This window comes from Rhipicephalus sanguineus, chromosome 10, assembly GCF_013339695.2.
Source record: "Rhipicephalus sanguineus isolate Rsan-2018 chromosome 10, BIME_Rsan_1.4, whole genome shotgun sequence".
Taxonomy (NCBI): Eukaryota; Metazoa; Arthropoda; class Arachnida; order Ixodida; family Ixodidae; genus Rhipicephalus; species Rhipicephalus sanguineus.
The window spans coordinates 35,199,201-35,217,403 of NC_051185.1; the positions used below are offsets into that span (position 1 = coordinate 35,199,201).

The 18,203-nt window shown below is 51.2% G+C and overlaps 1 protein-coding gene across 1 annotated transcript in view; it reads right to left on the bottom strand.

The window, feature by feature from the left end:
- The window catches only part of LOC119406322 (cadherin EGF LAG seven-pass G-type receptor 3), a 111,698-nt gene that overhangs the window by 26,579 nt on the left and 66,916 nt on the right, over nucleotides 1–18,203 (bottom strand). Inside the window, exons 5-7 of the mRNA XM_049420046.1 lie at nucleotides 11,446–11,606; nucleotides 11,327–11,414; nucleotides 8,350–8,787 (exon numbers count right to left, since the gene is read on the bottom strand). Coding sequence (XP_049276003.1) covers nucleotides 8,350–8,787; nucleotides 11,327–11,414; nucleotides 11,446–11,606 — 687 coding nt within the window. The remainder of the gene's footprint in view (nucleotides 1–8,349; nucleotides 8,788–11,326; nucleotides 11,415–11,445; nucleotides 11,607–18,203) is intronic.

An 18,203-nucleotide genomic window follows, 5' to 3' on the forward strand; every position in this document is an offset into this window, starting at 1 on the left:
CAAACATACAGGTCAAGCAATATCTATCTAGCAAAATAACTTTTTTGCTTTAATTAGGGCTTGTGAAAAAAAACCGCTTGGCTTTCTTCACTTTGAGCTACAGTGACTACAGCAAGGCGTGGTTGAGTGGAGCACTTCTCGAAAAGCTTTGTAGTAACAGTGACAGATTATACAGCGAAAAAATATTTAGCATAACATTTAAGAGCTGGAACTCCTTCTCTCCACTGGTGTACGCTTGTGAGCGTAGCGCTGGCTCTTACAGTGAGAGCTTTCACAGCAGAATGACAACATTTCAACGGCCACCAACTTATGAATCCGTGAGACGAGACCAGGGGCGTAGCCAGAAATTTTTTTCGGGGGGGGGGGGGGGGGGGTTCAACCATACATTATGTATGTTCGTGCGTGTGTTTGTATGTGTGCGTGTATATATGCGCAAGCAAAATTGCAAAATTTCGGGGGGGGGGGGGGGTTTGAACCCCCCAACCCCCCCCCCCCCCCCTTGGCTACGCCCCTGGACGAGACCATCATTTCAGGCCGTGCAGACGTATCAGGAGGGCTGTATTCAGTACATGTGTGTATGGACGACATTAGCGACGGTGAGCAGCGGTGGCAGGCAGTGCAACCATAACCTGAATATTAATGAGCCCACAAACGACTTACGCTGTAAGACTGCCTCTGGCGATCCACATATCGTTAAATTGTTCACAGTAGAAGAATTTTTAAGAGAGTACTCTACTGACAGAAATTGACAGAACCTCCTAAAACCACTTACGCTGTGAACCTGTCTCTGATAATCCACATAGCGTAGAATCCACCTTTATCGTGATGCCCCGGCGCACGCGCCCTTCCCCTAGCGGAAAAGTCGCGAAATGTCCCTTCATCTCGGAGGCCTTGCTTCTGGCGATACCGGTTGCCCCGGCTCCTACCAGAACTCTACCAAAACGGCTAGGGCAGCGCAGGAAAATGGAAGGGTCGGATCGTTCACAGTGAAAGAATTCCTATGAGACTAGACCATTGACAGAAATTGACAAAACCTCCAGACTGGAGGCTTGTCAAACAGTGCGTAAGCATACTGGTAATTGCATCACTGAACCAACACATGACAACGTTTGCCCACATTAGCTATAATTTACCCAACACTGGCCGACATTAGCAAGCATTAGCCGGTACTTGCCAACATACCTATCAGTAGCCAATCATAAGCTATATTACTTATAATGTGCCAGCAATAACTGATACTAGCCATAACTTCGTAAATGACAGCTGTCATCAGCCAGTGCTAAGTATCGCTAATATACGAGTAAATGCTGTAGAAAAGAACGCCTGTCACCATCCACTGCTCTTTCAATAAATATGGAGGGGGAGTGGGCACTAAGACACGCCGTTGCACATTACATAGTTGCTCGTTGACGTAACTGTGCCGTCACACATTCCTTCGACAGCGTGTCTGTGTACGCTCTTCGTTCCACTGTTTCGCGTGACCGCAACACTGTTTTCTTCAGAATGCAGCTGCACTACGAAAACGCCTATTGCACATCCATCGTGTCAAGCTCAATGAATGTGCTGGCCGCACGCCTCATTATCCGCCAAATTACTAGGCAAGAAAGAAAAAACATACTATAACAATCCCCATTTTCAAATGTACGTCGCCAAGAGAAAACTGTCTTTATTTATAGTTGATCCTAAGATTAAGAAGAGGAAGAAGAGAGCGCGCGCCGGCCGAGTTGCGTTGCACAAGCTATCGCGGAAACGCCTAGCACGAGTTAAGGTACGAACACACTGGCGGCGCGGCACTCTCCCGCCCGCCGCTCACCGGTCGCTCAACGCCGCTTTTAGATGCGAAGTATCTTAAAGGGCCCCTCACCAGGCCACATAGCAAATTTTAGTTAGACGCTGAAAGTTGTGTGCCGAATGAAGAGCAGTATGCCGCAAGGATTTTTCAAATCGGTTCATTACGAGCTGAGAAAAACAATAATTTGTAGCGGCGCGAAATCATGATGCGAGGAGGCGAGTTTCAAACCCTTGCCACTCACCCCGTGTAGCCTTCACAAGCCAAATCCCTTCCCTGCCCTCTTCACTTGACACATACGCATGAACACGTCATGCGCATGCATGGTCACGTGCGCATGACGTGCCCGACCCAGCCCGAGCACGCGAGCGGCGTTGCACGGCCGCTACCTTTTTTTTTTTATGTAGCGGCCATGGGCGTTTTCTCAGCATTCTTTTGTGGTGTACTGCCTGTTTCTGCGGTACGGGCATGAAAGTTGAGACATTAGTACGGGCACGAGAGGGGCGGTATCATGAGCCAGTGCCGCATTAACGTTTACTTGGACGCGGTAGAATAAACGAGCATAATGAGTGCTCGAACGCGCCAGAACATTACTTTCGTTTCCAGGGCTGGCGTCTGCTCGATGCGCTAACCGCGGGGACACGAACGCATGGGAAAGGGAGGCACATTAGCCCCGCATCTCGCTGCAATTCACGAAAAAAAAATGAAAAAGACGCACACATTCTCTTTGTGTGTCTCATTATTTCTCTCAAGTTTTATTAATCTATTCAAGCAACAAATTACACAAACTACACATGTCGTGTCAAATAATTATCGCAGCGTCATGTGCTACTGTTGGCAACGTCAGAGCACAGTCGTCTACGTAGAGGAGCGACGTCACAGCACTACCATCTACGTAGGGCCATTTTCTCATGTACGTCATCCCCTCATTCTCTAAAGCGCGCGCCCGCGAGAGGAAGGGCAAGCAGCGTTCACCTTGAAATTTGACCCATTTCCGCGGCGCGTAGCGTCGCAAATTTTGGCAGACGTGATCGTGAACCCCCAGTGTATGCATTGCACTCGTTAGCTCAAAATTGTCAAACCTGGTGAGGGGCCCTTTAAGGTCGAGCTCAATCCGGTGGTGGTGTGCGGCGTGACCACCCTTACTGCGCATGCGCATACCCTCTCCACACACCTCCACTCCACTCCCCCTCACCATTCCCCCTGTCCTCTACCCCTCTCCCCTTTCCCCTCTCCACTCACCCTCTCTACTTTCCCTCTCCCCTCCCCCTCTCCACTTTACCTCCCCTTTCCACTCTTCCTCTGAAACGCGGGCTAGACCAGCGCCTAGACATGCCGAAACTCTCCTGCACAACGCCGCGATGAGCTCGAGCGCATGCGCCTCCCCTCCCCTTCTCTCTCCTCTCCTACGCTGCCCCCCTCTCGCCGCGTTCCCCGCTCGCCCTGTGAGAATTAACGGCCAGGCTAGATGGAAGATACGACGCGCGTAGCGTCCCTCTTCGCGTTCCACGACGCGAGGTCGGTAGCATGCCCAACGAACGCCAACGGAACGCGATTGTGCAAGTGCTCCGGCTTCGCATATCCTCATGGTCCCCTTTAGCGGGAAATGGTGTAATTTTAAGTGCGAATGCACTTTATAAGCGACCCTGAATCCGCCGTCCCATAGCAACGACGCGAGGAGCAGAGAGGAGCGTCTGTAGCAACGGCGCAGCGACGTCACGCCCCACGTGACTGCGCGCGCTCCGCCCTCCGCTCCGTGGCTGCGCGCGCCCCGCGCATTGCCTGTGGTGATGAAGGCCGGCGGCGAGACGCCGAACGAAAGCGTGCGAAGCGAGCCGAGCACCCCGAAGCCGATCTTGCGCGGGGACGCGCGATGCGTGAGCGAGCGCGGGCCCTCGAATTCGATCGGCCGGACGCGTGCTTCAAGCGAGACTTCCTGGACCGCAGCTTCGGATACAGCTGCGCGGTGTGCGATCGACTGTGGTTCGACAACAACCTGAGCCCCATCTCGGGCGTGCGCAACGCCACCAACAAGTTGAACGCGTTGCGGGTTCTTTGGAACGAGTTCGGAAGACAGATCATCATCATCAGTAAAAGTGCTTTGCACTTAAAAACGGCCAGACCTCCGTGGGTCGGCTGGCGCGTGCTCTCTCGCTGCCGTCTCCATCGCTCGGCTCTGCAATTTAGTCGCTCGCGCCCCCTCATAGCATCACCCCGTGCTTCGCACTTCCTCATACTCCCCTTCGGGGAAATGCGGGTTTTTTTTTCTCTCGCTCTCTCTCCCGCGGAACGTCAACGCTCTTCTGCCGTCAACCGAATCGCTCCGGGACCTACTTTTGCCGCTGCCGCCGGCTGCCGCGCAAGCAAACCGCCAATCAACGCGTGCTTTTTCCCCTCTTCCTTCTCACACGGGCTGTCCACAAGAACGCTGACATCTTGGAACGTTGCCATTCTTTCCATTACATATCAATCCAAAGAAGCATTTGTACAATTAAAAACGCGCGGATATTCTTTGTGTTTATTTTGAATACTTTTACGAAAGACTACGACGGCTATTTATGCAATTTACTGTGCGCGGAAAGCAGCGTGTGCAGGCTGGTTTACTAGATGGCGCCACCATATCAACACCAGCACTCGAGAGCAACGTTTATAGAACTTGCTCTAGAAACGTTGCTCGAGAGTGCGCTAGCGGCCGATGGCGCCCTGATGCAGGGTTGCCAGGTTTGGCTACGTTGCGCCATTTTGGCTACTTTTGTAGGCCGGTGGCGGCAAAAAGGTCGTCTTGGCTACTTGGCTACTTTTTGGCTACTTTCTTGACTCTTCGATTTCAGCAAAATTATCAATATCTGGTGACGTCGCAGACGCTGGTGTTCGATTATATAGTGCCAAAACATGGCAGTCCATACGTGCTTAAAGATCAGAAAATTGAATTTGGCACAATTTCATAACGCAGATAATGAAATTCAAAGAAAAAGATGGGGCAGTGGCCTCAGCAGGCGTAAGGTTCAATGGTGGCGACTGTAACATAAATATAAAAAACACGTTTACATCCTGCCAGTCAAGCAGATCTCACGCACAAAAAAATAACAATGCTTTTGGATACCTGGCTGGGACTCGGCGAGAACTGTTGCATGGGGCCTCATTCTGCAGATCACCTATTGCTGAACGCGGCTTTAAACCCCAGTTGGAATAGAACAGAACTCGAAAGCGCTCTGCATACAAGGCGCTCTACGTTTATCGACATTAGAAATTGGATATGCGACATTTCAAATGAGCACTGAAAAATCAGGACACAAGAGGCAAAAGCAGCAACGCAAGCGCTCACTAACACTTGTTAGTCAGCGCTCGTGTGGCCGCCTTTGCTCCTGTGTCGGTTTTTTAGTGCCCTCCTTAGAATGCCGTAACTATTCGCCCAACAATCAATCCTTCTATAGGGTATCCGACGAACTGCTTCTATCGTTTCTTAGGCTTAGGTACGGACTGCGACTCTGGATTCGCCATCACGGAAGAAGTTATTGCGAAAATGGCGACGCTTTATGCTTCCCTCTAGTCATAGGCGTGCGCAGGGTTCCCCATTAGGGGGGGGGCAAAGGTTCTTCGCAGTGCCCCCCCCCTACTAAGTCAATGTATGCGGAAGATTTTGCGCCCCACCCCCTATTAGGTGACTAGAAGGGTCAATGTACGGGTCGGATTTTGCGCCCCCCTCTTAAATGATTAGGGGGGGCGGCCGCCCCCCCTGCCCCCCCCCCCCTTTGCACACGCCTATGCCTCTAGTTATTTCAAGAAAAGCCGGGCAAGACGCGTGAACAGAGCCATTTTTTCAAGAGCGCGAACACTACGTCAACACGCATGAAATGATGAAGTTAACAATTTAGGCTGAAATCTCAGGAATTATGATTTTGAAGTGTTTTTGCTGCACATATTTACATTTCCGCTGAAAGGCTTTTGCATTTAGCCATTTAAGTAAGTATGTGGATTGGTTTTGACATATGTGTGGCTACTTTTGGCTACTTTTACTGCTCTTGGCTCAAGTTAGCTACCTTTTGGCTAGTTTTTCCAATTTTCTGGCTATTTTCTGTCTTTTCAACCTGGCAACCCTGCTCTGATGGCGCCGGTTTGCGCGTCATGTTAAAGCCCTTGAAACTTCGCTTACGTCGTGTATCTTGTAGTTGTCATAGTGTCCCGTTGTGTGCGTTTTCTGTTGCCACGAACCACTCGACTTCATGTGACAGCCCTTTTTTCTTTCAAGCTGAAAACTTCAGTGCAAACCAGGACGGGCGGCAAAGAGATGAGACTAGCACTGAAAGTTAGGTACCAACTAGGCGTAACCGAAGTTTTTTTTAGTCTTTTTAAGGGCGATAAGATTTCATGTGCCGTGTATCTTTAGTTATGATTGAAGCTTTCGGGTGACGTCTCATTCACATTCGCCGCTGCATGCTGCAATGGACATTTTTCTGCTTTATGGCTCTCTGCGCTTGGCAGCAATGAGCTGAAAAAGAACGTGGATACAAGTGTCCCGTCATTACAAGTCGCAGCACCGCGCGACCATGGCCTACGCACTTTGCTTCCAGCTGCGAATCTGTCGAGTGACCCTTGTGCCAGCGAACGGAGAAACTTCATTTGTTATGCATTATTGGTAAGGCGTGCCTAGTAAAAACAATGCACAAACATGTGGAAATGTGAACTATTATCGATCGGGCCAGCTGCGCAGACAACGCTACACTAACACACGGCTTCACGCATCAAAACACAGCTGATGTTCCCTGAACCCCTGAACAGCGCGTAGCTGGCCTAGGTTGGTAGATTAAAACTGATTACTACCGTAAAATATAGCTAGCGTCTCAGGGTCTGGCAACGTTCGTTTTGTTCCGTCATGGCGGAACCCAGGCGGTTATAGGTTTCAATGCATGGGCCCTATGGGGAGCTTTTTCTCTACAGTCAGCATATTAACTCTATGCCTCGCAGCGAGCCGGCGGGCGCGCGCTCCTCAACATGTCCACGCTTGTCTCGTGACTCTCGCGCCGGCAATGTGGACAGCGTGCCGCTGCTTGCCGCGCGGAGGTTCTGACGGGCGAGACGTCGCCGCGGCATGCTTTCCGCTAGTGTGCACGTACCTTTATTGCTTTGCACGCACTAGGCGTTTACTAGCGCTTGTAACGCAAAAGCTTGGCCGCGCCACTCTCTCCTCGTCCTATTTTTTATCTTAGGATTGACTATAAGTAAAGGCAGTTTGCTTTTGGCGACGAACGTTTGAGAAATGAGGATAGCTATAGAAAATTCTTCTGTGTCGCCTAGTAATTTTGCGGATAATAAGGCCTGCGGCCAGCACATCCCTTAAGGTTGACACGATGGATGTCCAATGTAGGCATTCTCCTTGTTCAGCTGCTTTCCCAATATGACGGGTATTCTGTCGTCGTGTGAGACGGAGACAGAAACACACGCAGGATCATCATATCAGTACCATGAAAATTAGGAAATTATAAATTAATATTACACCAATGATACCTGGCTGAAAATCTAAGTCGGTCACGAACTCCACTTTAAGACCAGCCTTGCAATACTAGTGAAATCTGCCCACACACACACACACATATATATATATATATATATATATATATATATATATATATATATATATATATATATATATTTGTACCGACTGGATCGTACAACGAATTTGCTGCGGTAACATTGCAGTCCATTAAAGAGGCGATTTGTACAACTCATGTGGCCATGTTCATGCCATTTAAGCATTGCCCTAACTCCGGCGTAGACCCTCATGAAGTTACTTTACTAACAGTCATGATTACAGGAGTTTTACGCCCCAAAACTACAATATGATTATGAGAGACGCCGTAGTGGAGGACTACGGAAATTGCGACAACCCTGGGCTCTTTACGTTAACCTACATCTAAGCATTCGGACCTCTATCATTTTGCCTCCAGCGAAATGTGGCCGGGATTTGATCCCGCGACCGGCGGGTCATCAGTCGAGCACCATAACCACTAGACCACCGCGGCGTTGGTCCCTAAAACGTTTAGGCATTAAGGGGACACTAAAGAGCAAAACAATATTTCTCATATTAGTAAAGTACTCTTTCACGATACCAAAAACACCACGCTTGCTGCGAGAAGACGCTTGTAAGCGAGAAAACACGCAAAAACAAAATGTAGGTGGCGAGGCCACCTTGAAGTTTCCGCACCATTCGCCGTGACGTCACATGTTTTGACGGCGCCTACTAGGAACTACGTAGTTCCTAATCGGTAAACATCAAGTACATTGTCCTCTGAGGGGGCCATAGGCTCATCATACCGAGTTTGGGGTAATTTTGTTGAGCCAATGGCGCCAAAATACGATAAATACACATTGAATTCCGTGACGTCACGCGGGGAGATTTTGGCGCGAAATTTAAAAATGAAACTTTGAACGATTTTCTCCTCTGTTAATAAACCTATGAGGGCGAAACTAACGACATTAGAGTTCTCAGAGCCCAATTTATCGATCTAAACCGATTCATTGTTTCTCTTTAGTGTCCCTTTAAACTAAAACAGGGCACTCACCGGCGTACCCCGGACGACATTGGCAGCTGAACTTCTCGTCCGACTCGTTCAGGCAGCGGGCGCCGTGCATGCAGGGCGACGAGAAGCAGGGGTCGTACTGGTGGCACGTCTTGCCGTAATAGCCGTCCACGCAGAGGCAGGTGAACGTGTGCGACGAGTTGGACTCGCACACGCCACCGTGGAGGCAAGCAGAAGGCTTGAGCAGGCACGGGTTGAAGTCGGAACAGTTGCGACCGGAGAAACCGGTGAAGCAGTCGCAGCGGTACTCGCCGTGGCTGGTGTTGACGCAGGTGCCGAACGTCTTGCACGGGTTCTCGGAGCACGGGTCGAAGTGCTCGCAGGCGTCTCCGTAGAAGCCCGGGTCGCACAGGCAACGATAACCGGGCAGCGCTTCCCTGGCTTCGCAGGAGCCGTGCTTGCAGACGTTCATCAGGCAGTCTGCGATGCGAGATAAGAAACTATACTGTCACGTGGTTGGTACGTTAACTAACGCAGCAGTCAAGCCGGTAAAAAGTGCACAGTTTATTGGACAAACCTGTGTCCAGCAAGAAAAGTAACACTCACAGCACAACGATAGTGGCGAACACATTCGTCGATAATCTTATCTCCGGATCAAGCGGGTCGGCTACGGCTATTTGTATACTTGTCGCCATACAGCCGTGAGCACGGTTAGCGTCAACACAGTGGCGCGTGCCGTGCCGTTTTAGCAGCACATCTTCGTACACCAACATAACGCTCGGCACGTGCGCGCTACGTCAGCTAAGAGACTATTTCACGATCACGCGCACCGCGTCATCTGAGCAAACCTTCATGGAATGCGATCACTGATAAAGCGCTGAGCCCGATAGTGAGATAACCACGCCGTAAACGAACTGCGCATGTGCAGAGCTTTGTGTCGGTACAGATAGGTGTCGCTGATAGCAGAGTGCGTCACACCCTCCCGTGTTCACGCTAAAGAGTAATTTACTGACACAAGAAAAATCAGTTTATAAGGGGAGCTGTTTAAGCTCCGAGAAGCCTCGTTAGACGCGAACAGAAATGATCATCATCATGAAACGGCAGGCACACTCTTCCTCTTTATCTTCTTCATCATCTTCTGCTTCACTCACAGAACACGTGCGCCGATTCGTCCGGCATGGGATGTAATAACTCTGATGGGCGAGAGATTGAGTGCAGAGAGAGAAAAATAAAGATATATAAAGGAAGAGAAAAAGGGAAATTCTTGGCGAGGCGGGATTCAAACCCGCGCACCCACGACCCGAAGGGGGAGCGTCGTAACCACTCGGCTATCCAGGACTGCTGGCAGAACAAGCATTTATGGGAACCACATGATTGCGTTGCTATGGGCGAGAAAACGAGAAAAAGATAGAGATAAAGAAAGAGTGAAAGAAGTAGAAACAGAGAGAGCGCAAGAAACGCATAGAAAGAGACAGAAAGAACGAGATAGAAAGAAAGAGGAAGAGATATAAAGAAAGCACTGCATAGTCGTATATAATATAGTACAGCAAGGTGTTGGCTAAATGAAGTGAGGGTGCGGAGAAGCGGAGAGGGTAAAGCATAGACTTGTATAGTATGGTTTAACAAGGGGATGATAAAAGAAAATAAGGGTGAGGAGGAGTGATATGAGGGTGATATGATTGCGTTGCTATGGGCGAGGGAACGAGGATAAGATAGAGAGAAACAAATAGAAACAGAGAGAGCGAAAGAAACAGATAAAAAAAGAGAGAAAGAAATCATTGCCACGTATAGTATAGTATAGCAAGGGCGTGGAACAGGGAAGTGAGGACGAAGAGGATGGGAGAGGGTAAAGCATAGCGTAGCCATGTATATTATAGTTTAGCAAGGGGGATGGGAAAGGGAAGAGAAGGTGAAAGAGGAGTGTTGTGAGGGTGATATCATTGCGTTGTTATGAGCGAGAAAACGAGAAAAAGGTAGATAGAAAGCGAAAGAAAAATAGAAAGAAATAGAGAGAGAGAGAAACAAACAGAAAGAAAGAGAGAAAAAGAAATAGAGAGAGATTGAAAGAGGAAGAGAGAGAAAGGAAGCACAGCATAGCCATATACAGTATAGTATATCAAGGGGTGAGAAAGGGAAGTGAGGCTAAGGAGGAGGGAAAGGATGAGGGGAGAGGGTACAGCATTGCACAGCCATGTATAGTACAATTAAGCAAGGGCGTGGAAAAGGGTAGTTAGGTGAATAGGAGTGATGCGAGGGTGAGGAGGATGGAAGAAGGAGGGGAGAGGTTAAAGCATAGCATACACTTGTGTAGTATGGTATAGCAAGGAGTGGGAAAGCGATATGAGGTGAGTACATGAAAAAGGAGGAGGAGAAGGCAACCATCTCCGCAGTTTCCTCAGTCTTCGCACGACTAGTGCGCTGCTGCACTATTTTTTTTTCTTGGTCTGAAGTATTAACGACACACACTACGGCATTCCTAGCAGCCCTAGTGTCGCCTGAGACATTCAAAACCGGTGGTGCCACTCGTAGAGTTTCCTAAAATTAACTAGAGGGGAATCTGGCGCTGCGATCGTTCAGCCAGCATGGGAATGATGGGTAGTACACGGATTTGCCTAGTCTTTGTACTTGCGCGCTTCGAACGCACTTGTGGCTTTGTTTATTGCTATGTTTTGGTTTTCTTTCGGATAAAAGAATGGATCGTTGCGAACTCCGTTACCAGATTTGAACTGGTCAGCCTAAAATGGTTGAAGTGGTGAAGTGGAACTGCCGACTTTTGCTGAACTTCGTTTTGAGACAAAGCGGATGCAGGCGACGCGGAGCCAAACGGAGCCGAAAGAACGAAGTTTAGACAAATCCGTGTACTACCCATGATTCCCATGCTGGCTGAAGCGCCATGCGTTGCAGCTCCCGTACACACTAGCGCCAGAGTTCCCTCTAGTAAGTATTGTATGAAACTCTATGGTCCCATCCTCCCTCCCCACTCAATCACTCTCTTAATTAGATTTATGTATAGACTCACAGTCGATACGCGTGGCGAATCGGTCGACGGGACTGCCGATGCCCTCTTCTTTGCCGTTCCAGGCGTACACGCGGTACTCGTAATCGGTCCAGGGTCGCAACTTCAGCACAGGCACGCACTTGTCGGGCGCACCCGTGGTCACGTTGACGTACGAGGTGACGTTCTCCGATGTCGCCCTGTACTTGACCACGTAGCCGGACACGTTGCCAGTACAGGGGTCGCTGCCAGCAAATGCGCACGCTCGTCTCGTTCACCACGACGGCGCGCGTGTTCTGCGGATCTGTCGAAACAGAGAAATAGCGTTCAGGATATTAGGAATGTCAGATGAACCCCCCCCCCCCTTCCTGTGGTGCTCGTCTATGCATTCACGAAACAGTCAGGCCACTCGTCTCGTCGCCTTCATTTCTAGAATTTCCCTAACTTGCGCTTCTTATCCTTCACAAGTACGGCGCGAAAGACAACGAAGACTTTGTTGTCTTCCATGCCGTTTTTTAGCTATGATTTGCGCTATATCCTAAGATGGAGGTCAACATGCCCAATTTTATATCACTTCAAGTGGATACTGTACTGTTCACAGTAAGACGACGTGTTTTCTTCGCCGATATAACCGCAGCAATTTTAATCATCAGATAATGTATGGTACTCCAACAAAGTCCTTCTCCCGCCTAGAGCGTACCCAGGATTCCCGTTGGGTGGAATTGAAAAGGAGCTAGAAATAAAGCTAAGAGTAGCCAAAGCAGCCATGCCATTTAATTTTAGCCCCAAACTTATAGCCAGATAGAACAGAAGCGGTATTATGAGCAGAACTTTTATTATTGAGGAATCAGTAATACTATTTTGAATTAGCAAGAACGTAGCAACAATATTTTACATCCTTTTTTTTCAAGGCACGGATAAGTTGCAAAGTGAATAAATTATAATAAATTCAGCGCGCGTATATATATATATATATATATATATATATATATATATATATATATATATATATATTAAGAGGTTTATGAGCGGCGACGATATTCGACGATACAGCGACAGTCAAGGCGGGGCCGACTCTCAGCGCGAGCTGCGTTCTCTTCGAGCCGAAGAGGGCGACCCACTAGAAGGTGTTCGAGAGGACGACCCATTACCAAGTTCGAACGCTTCGCTACAATTACCCCCGGGTAGGAAAAGGGAGCCACCTGGCGACCTAGCAACAAGTCACTATGAGAGGGTCGTGGTAGGGCTTCAGGCGCTCCACGTTGACAATGTCGCGCCCTCGACGGCGCATGTCCGAAGACGGTTCTATGGGTTCGATGAGGTAATTGACCGGGGATGTGCATTCGACGACACGGTAGGGGCCTTCGTATTTGGGCAGTAGTTTGGAAGAGAGGCCAGTTGCAGTGGTAGGGACAGAGAGCCAAACGAGCGCTCCAGGGAGGAACGTGGGCGCAGAAGTGGTGTTGTCACCGCGAATTCTCTTCTGCCGCTCTTGGTTATGCGTAGTGAAGGTCTTGGAGAGCTCACGACACTCCTCAGCAAGTCTGGCTGTGGCAGAAATAGGCGCACATTCAGAGCGATCCGGCTTGTATGGAAGTATCGTGTCCATGGTGTGGCGACGGGTGCCTTCCGTACAGTAAGAAGAAGGGTGAAAAACCAGTAGTGCTCTGAGGGGCGGTGTTATAGGCGTAGGTGACGAAGGGCAGAATGGCATCCCAATTGGTGTGATCGGCGGCGACGTACATCGAGAGCATGTCGCCGAGCGTGCGGTTAAAGCGGTCGGTTAGGCCATTCGTCTGCGGGTGGTAAGCAGTTAGTTTTGCGGTGAACAGCATGGCACTCTTTGAGAATTGCTTCCACGAACTTCCGACAAGAGACCCGGCCTCGATCGCTGAGAAGCTCTGGGGTGGTCCGTGACGCAGTATGAATCGATGTAGTAGGAAGGAGGCAACATCGCGCGCTGTAGCCGCTGGGAGGGCGGCGGTTTCAGCGTATCGCGTTAGATGGTCAACAGCGACGATGGCCCAGCGGTTACCAGCCGAAGTCAGAGGAAGTGGTCCGTACAAATCGATGCCCACGCGCCCAAACGGACGGTTAGGGCAAGGTAATGGTTGTAGACCTGGTGGCGACACGTGCGTTGCAGGTTTTCGGCGTTGGCAATCGGGCAGGAGCGAACGACTTCTGCACGTAGCGGTACATCCCTCGCCAGAAGTATCGTTGTTCGAATGCGGTGGTAAGTTTTGGATACCCCAGAGTGCGCGCATTGCGGGTCAGAGTGGAAGGCCTCGCATATTTCAGAACGCAGACTGCGGGGTATCACTAGCAGCCACTGGCGGCCGTCGGCGTCGTAATTGCGTCGGTGCAGTAGGTCGTCGCGAACGGCGAAATGGTGGGCTTGACGACGCTACGCGCGAGTGGATGGTCTTGCGGACGGATCAGTGAGCAAGTCGATCAGCGAGGTGATCCATTTATCCTTGCGCTGTTCGGTAGCGATGGTGTGAACGTCGATTGAAGCAACAGCTATGTGAGATACTGAGCAAGGGGCAATGTCGTCAGGCAAGGGAGAGCGCGAGAGGGCGTCGGCGTCAGCATGCTGGCGTCCGTTGCGGTACAGAACTCGGATGTCGTAGTCTTGCAGGCGAAGTGCCCAGCGGGCGAGACGGCCTGAGGGATCCTTCAGTGACGACAGCCAGGATAGTGCATGATGGTCGGTGACGACATCAAATGGGTGGCCATACAAATAAGGTCGAAACTTTGTAAGGGCCCAGATGATCGCCAGGCACTCTTTTTCCGTGACCGTGTAATTGGTCTCGGCTCTGGTAAGCGTACGGCTTGCGTATGCCACGACATATTCGGGGAACCCTGGTTTGCGCTGCGCAAGGACAGCGCCGAGGCCTACACCGCTTGCATCCGTGTGTACCTCCGTTGGGGCCGTAGGATCGTAGTGGCGTAGTATGGGAGGAGACGTCAACAAACGACGGAGCTTTGCGAACGCGTCGTCACACTCGGACGACCACGACTTTAGGGGTCCGTTACTTCCAAGGAGCTTCGTCAGCGGTGATATGATGGTTGCAAAGTTTCGTATGAAGCGTCGAAAGTACGAACACAGTCCTACGAAACTGCGCAGTTCTTTGACGGACATAGGTTTGGGAAATTCGGCCACGGCCCGAAGCTTGGTCGGATCGGGAAGGATTCCGTCCTTGGACACGACGTAGCCGAGGATTGTCAGCTGCCGTGCTGCAAATCGGCACTTCTTCAGGTTCAGTTGGAGGCCGGCGTTGCGCAAACGCGTCAAAACATGCCGCAGACGTTGGAGATGCGTGGAGAAGTCCGGAGCGAAAACCACGACGTCGTCAAGGTAACACAAACACGTGTGCCATTTCAAGTTGCGCAGAACGGTGTCCATCATGCGCTCGAAGGTCGCGGGCGCATTACACAGACCAAACGGCATGACGTTGAACTCGTACAAGCCGTCGGGCGTGACAAAGGCTGTCTTCGGTCGAGCGTCATCCGCCATGGGCACTTGCCAGTACCCCGAGCGCAGATCAAGAGATGAAAAGAATTCGGCTCCTTGCAGGCTGTCAATCGCGTCGTCGATTCGCGGCAGCGGATAAACATCCTTGCGAGTGATCTTGTTGAGCCGTCGGTAGTCCACACAGAACCGCACGGAACCGTCCTTCTTCGCAACGAGAACAACGGGAGACGCCCATGGGCTGTCCAAGGGCCGAATAACGGCGCGTCGAAGCATATCGTCGACTTGCTCATTAATGACCCGACGTTCTGCGGGAGACACGCGATATGGACGTTGCCGCAGTGGTGGTTGGGCGCCAGTGTCGATGCGATGCGTAACAACGGAAGTGCGGCCAAGAGAAGTTTGGCCGATATCGAAAGAAGAACGAAATTCTTCTAGCAGGCACAAAAGTTGGGAACGCTGGACCGATGTGAGGTTGTCAGCAATGGAGGACCTAAACATATCAGCAGGTGACGAATCGGACGTGGAAACAGCACTGAGCATACGGGAACTGGGACAGTGCGTGTCGTCGGGTGCGTCCATAACTTGTGCGTCTTCGAGGGGTTCCACTCTGCTGAGACATTCCCCTCGCACCAACGTAACAATGAATGGGGATGGGTTGGTCACAAAAACATCCGTGTCGCCCTGGGTGATTTCCACGGTCGCAAATGGCACCAGCAAGCCTTTCCTAGTGAAAACGCGGTCACATGGAGAAAGGAGTGCAACGGCGTCGCAGAGACCGGTGCAATAGACTGACACAGCCGTTGACGAATTTGCAGGAACTGTGATGTCGTCTTTGACGAATACCTTGGTCGCAGCCGATGAACTGTCTGCCGGCGTCAAATCTGAGAATGGTGAGAGCTCTATTTCGGCTGGTGCGCAATGAATGACGGCGTCGTGGCGGGCGAGAAAATCCCATCCCAGGATGACGTCGTGAGAGCATGAAGAAATTATAATGAATTCGACGGCGTACAGAGCGTCCTGAATGATGACGCGGGCGGTGCATACCGCCGTCGGGTGAATACTGTGGGCGCTGGCTGTACGGAGGGAGCGCCCGGAAAGTGGCGTCGTCACTTTTCGTAGCAGGCGGCTTAGTTTAGCGTCCATAACGGATACGGCGGCTCCAGTATCGATAAGGGCAGAGGCGCGAACACCGTCCACAAAAACATCTATCACGTTCGATGGGCTTCGCTGAGGGCTTTCGCAGTTCGATAGCGTCGCAGCCCTTGCCTCGTGGACTGCGACGACTAGTTTTCCTGATCGCGTGGGACCGGACGTGGCCGCATCGGTGACAGCGAGCGGCGTCGTGGTGACTGTGAACGGCGGGTAGATGCAGCTGGGCGAGACGTCGGCGACGGAGGCGTAGGTGGGTCGTAACATGGGCGGTTCGACTGGCTGGTGGCAGGCGACACGTCTCTAGGCGGCTGCACGCGATTGCAATAGCGCGCCACGTGGCCGGCGTAACCACATGCGAAGCATATGGGGCGATTGTCAGGTGTGCGCCATCGGTTCGCTGGGGCAGGGCCCGCCCATGGTGCAGGACGGGATTGGCGGGGCGGCAACTGGTAGGACTGCATGGTGGGCTGCAGTCGTGGCCTGTGCGTGACGTCGGCTTAGGTTACCGGTACATCCGCTTCGAAAGAGTGAGGTCGAGCGGAGGCTTCGGCGTAAATGTGTGGTGCAGCCGTAGCGATTGGTGGGGGCGTTCTTGCGACAACTTGGGCGTAGCTCAAAGGTGCAGGAGCCGGATGATGCTGGTGGTACTCGGGCATGACCTCCGCGATTTCCTGCTCGATTGCTCGACGGAGGGGAGGCAGAAGGGTGGGCGACGGCTGTTGAGCGTACCGAGGGCGAGCAAAGTCCAGCAGAGAGAACTGGCGCGCGATTTCCTCGCGCACGAATGTCTTCATCTCTGCGAGCAACGCGGAGTGGTCGGGTACGGTCGACACGCCAGCGAGCTCGGCGTCGCGTGATGGAGAGCGACGGGTCATCGATCGCTGCCGGCGCAGCTCCTCATAGCTTTGGCAGAGCGTTATGACCTCTGCCACTGTGCTGGGGTTCTTGGCGAGCAGCATGGTGAAGGCGTCGTCGTCGATGCCTTTCATGATGTGCCTGATCTTGTCACACTCGGACATGGTGGCGTCGGCTTTCTTACAGAAATCGAGGACGTCTTCAATGTAACTGGTGAAGGATTCGCCGGCCTGCTGAGCGCGTTCACGTAAGCGCTGTTCGGCCTGCAGCTTACGAACGGCAGGGCGGCCAAACACGTTGATAATGGCGGTCTTGAAGTCGGACCACGTCGTAAAATCGGATGCGTGGTTGTTGTACCACAGGCCCGCCACACCCGCGACGTAGAAAACCAGGTTAGTCAATTTTCCTGCCTCGTCCCATTTATTGGGGACACTCACGCGCTCGTAAATCGCGAGCCAGTCCTCCACGTCGGTACCATCGGCGCCAGTGAAGACGGGAGGGTCGCGAATACGAGGGACACCAGGACATGAGGTCGGTGCGGGCGGGGGCGTTTGCTGGGAGGCGTCTTGAGGCATTGTAGGCGGCAGGGTACGGGATCGAAGAGCCAGGGGCATCGAATGGGGCCGAGGTTGTTGTGAAGGCCCAGCACCTCCACCAAATTATAAAGAGGTTTATTAGCGGCGACGATATTCGACGATACAGCGACAGTCAAGGCGGGGCCGACTCTCAGCGCGAGCTGCGTTCTCTTCGAGCCGAAGAGGGCGACCCACTAGAAGGTGTTCGAGAGGACGACCCATTACCAAGTTCGAACGCTTCGCTACAATATATATATATATATATATATATATATATATATTATATATATATATATATATATATATATATATATATATATAATATTATATACAGTAAACGTTGAAACAGTTTTTTCTTGGAGGCCGCAGACCGAATTCGATTAGTAGAGTTTATATATATACCAGGCCAGCCTCAAGCAGTGAAATATGAAGATTAACAGACAGCTTCATTTTGTTTACACGTGAACAAATATGGCGTATAAGAAATAAAAAAAACTTGCACGTAGCACGAGCATAGGTGGCGGGCTGCGTGAGCAGCGTGCTAAGCACGCGGTTGCCAACATGCCACGCACTTCACCCACTCCATATCGAGGGCCGCCGCGCTTGGTTGGTGAGCTCGCACCCATCGGGCCGAGAGGACAGAAAGCCTGGAAGCGGTGTATTTTTTTTTCGGTAAATATATAAAAATGGCTATCTAATGCACAAAAACAGAATCGGCAAAAGTAGCCGAGAAAGTAGCCATCGAGCCAACCTTACGTTTCCGTCGAGGGACATTGTCGTGAAGGTCGCCCATGAACCGGCAACCCTGATCCTACACGCGCGTATATTTTCGTTAACGACCACC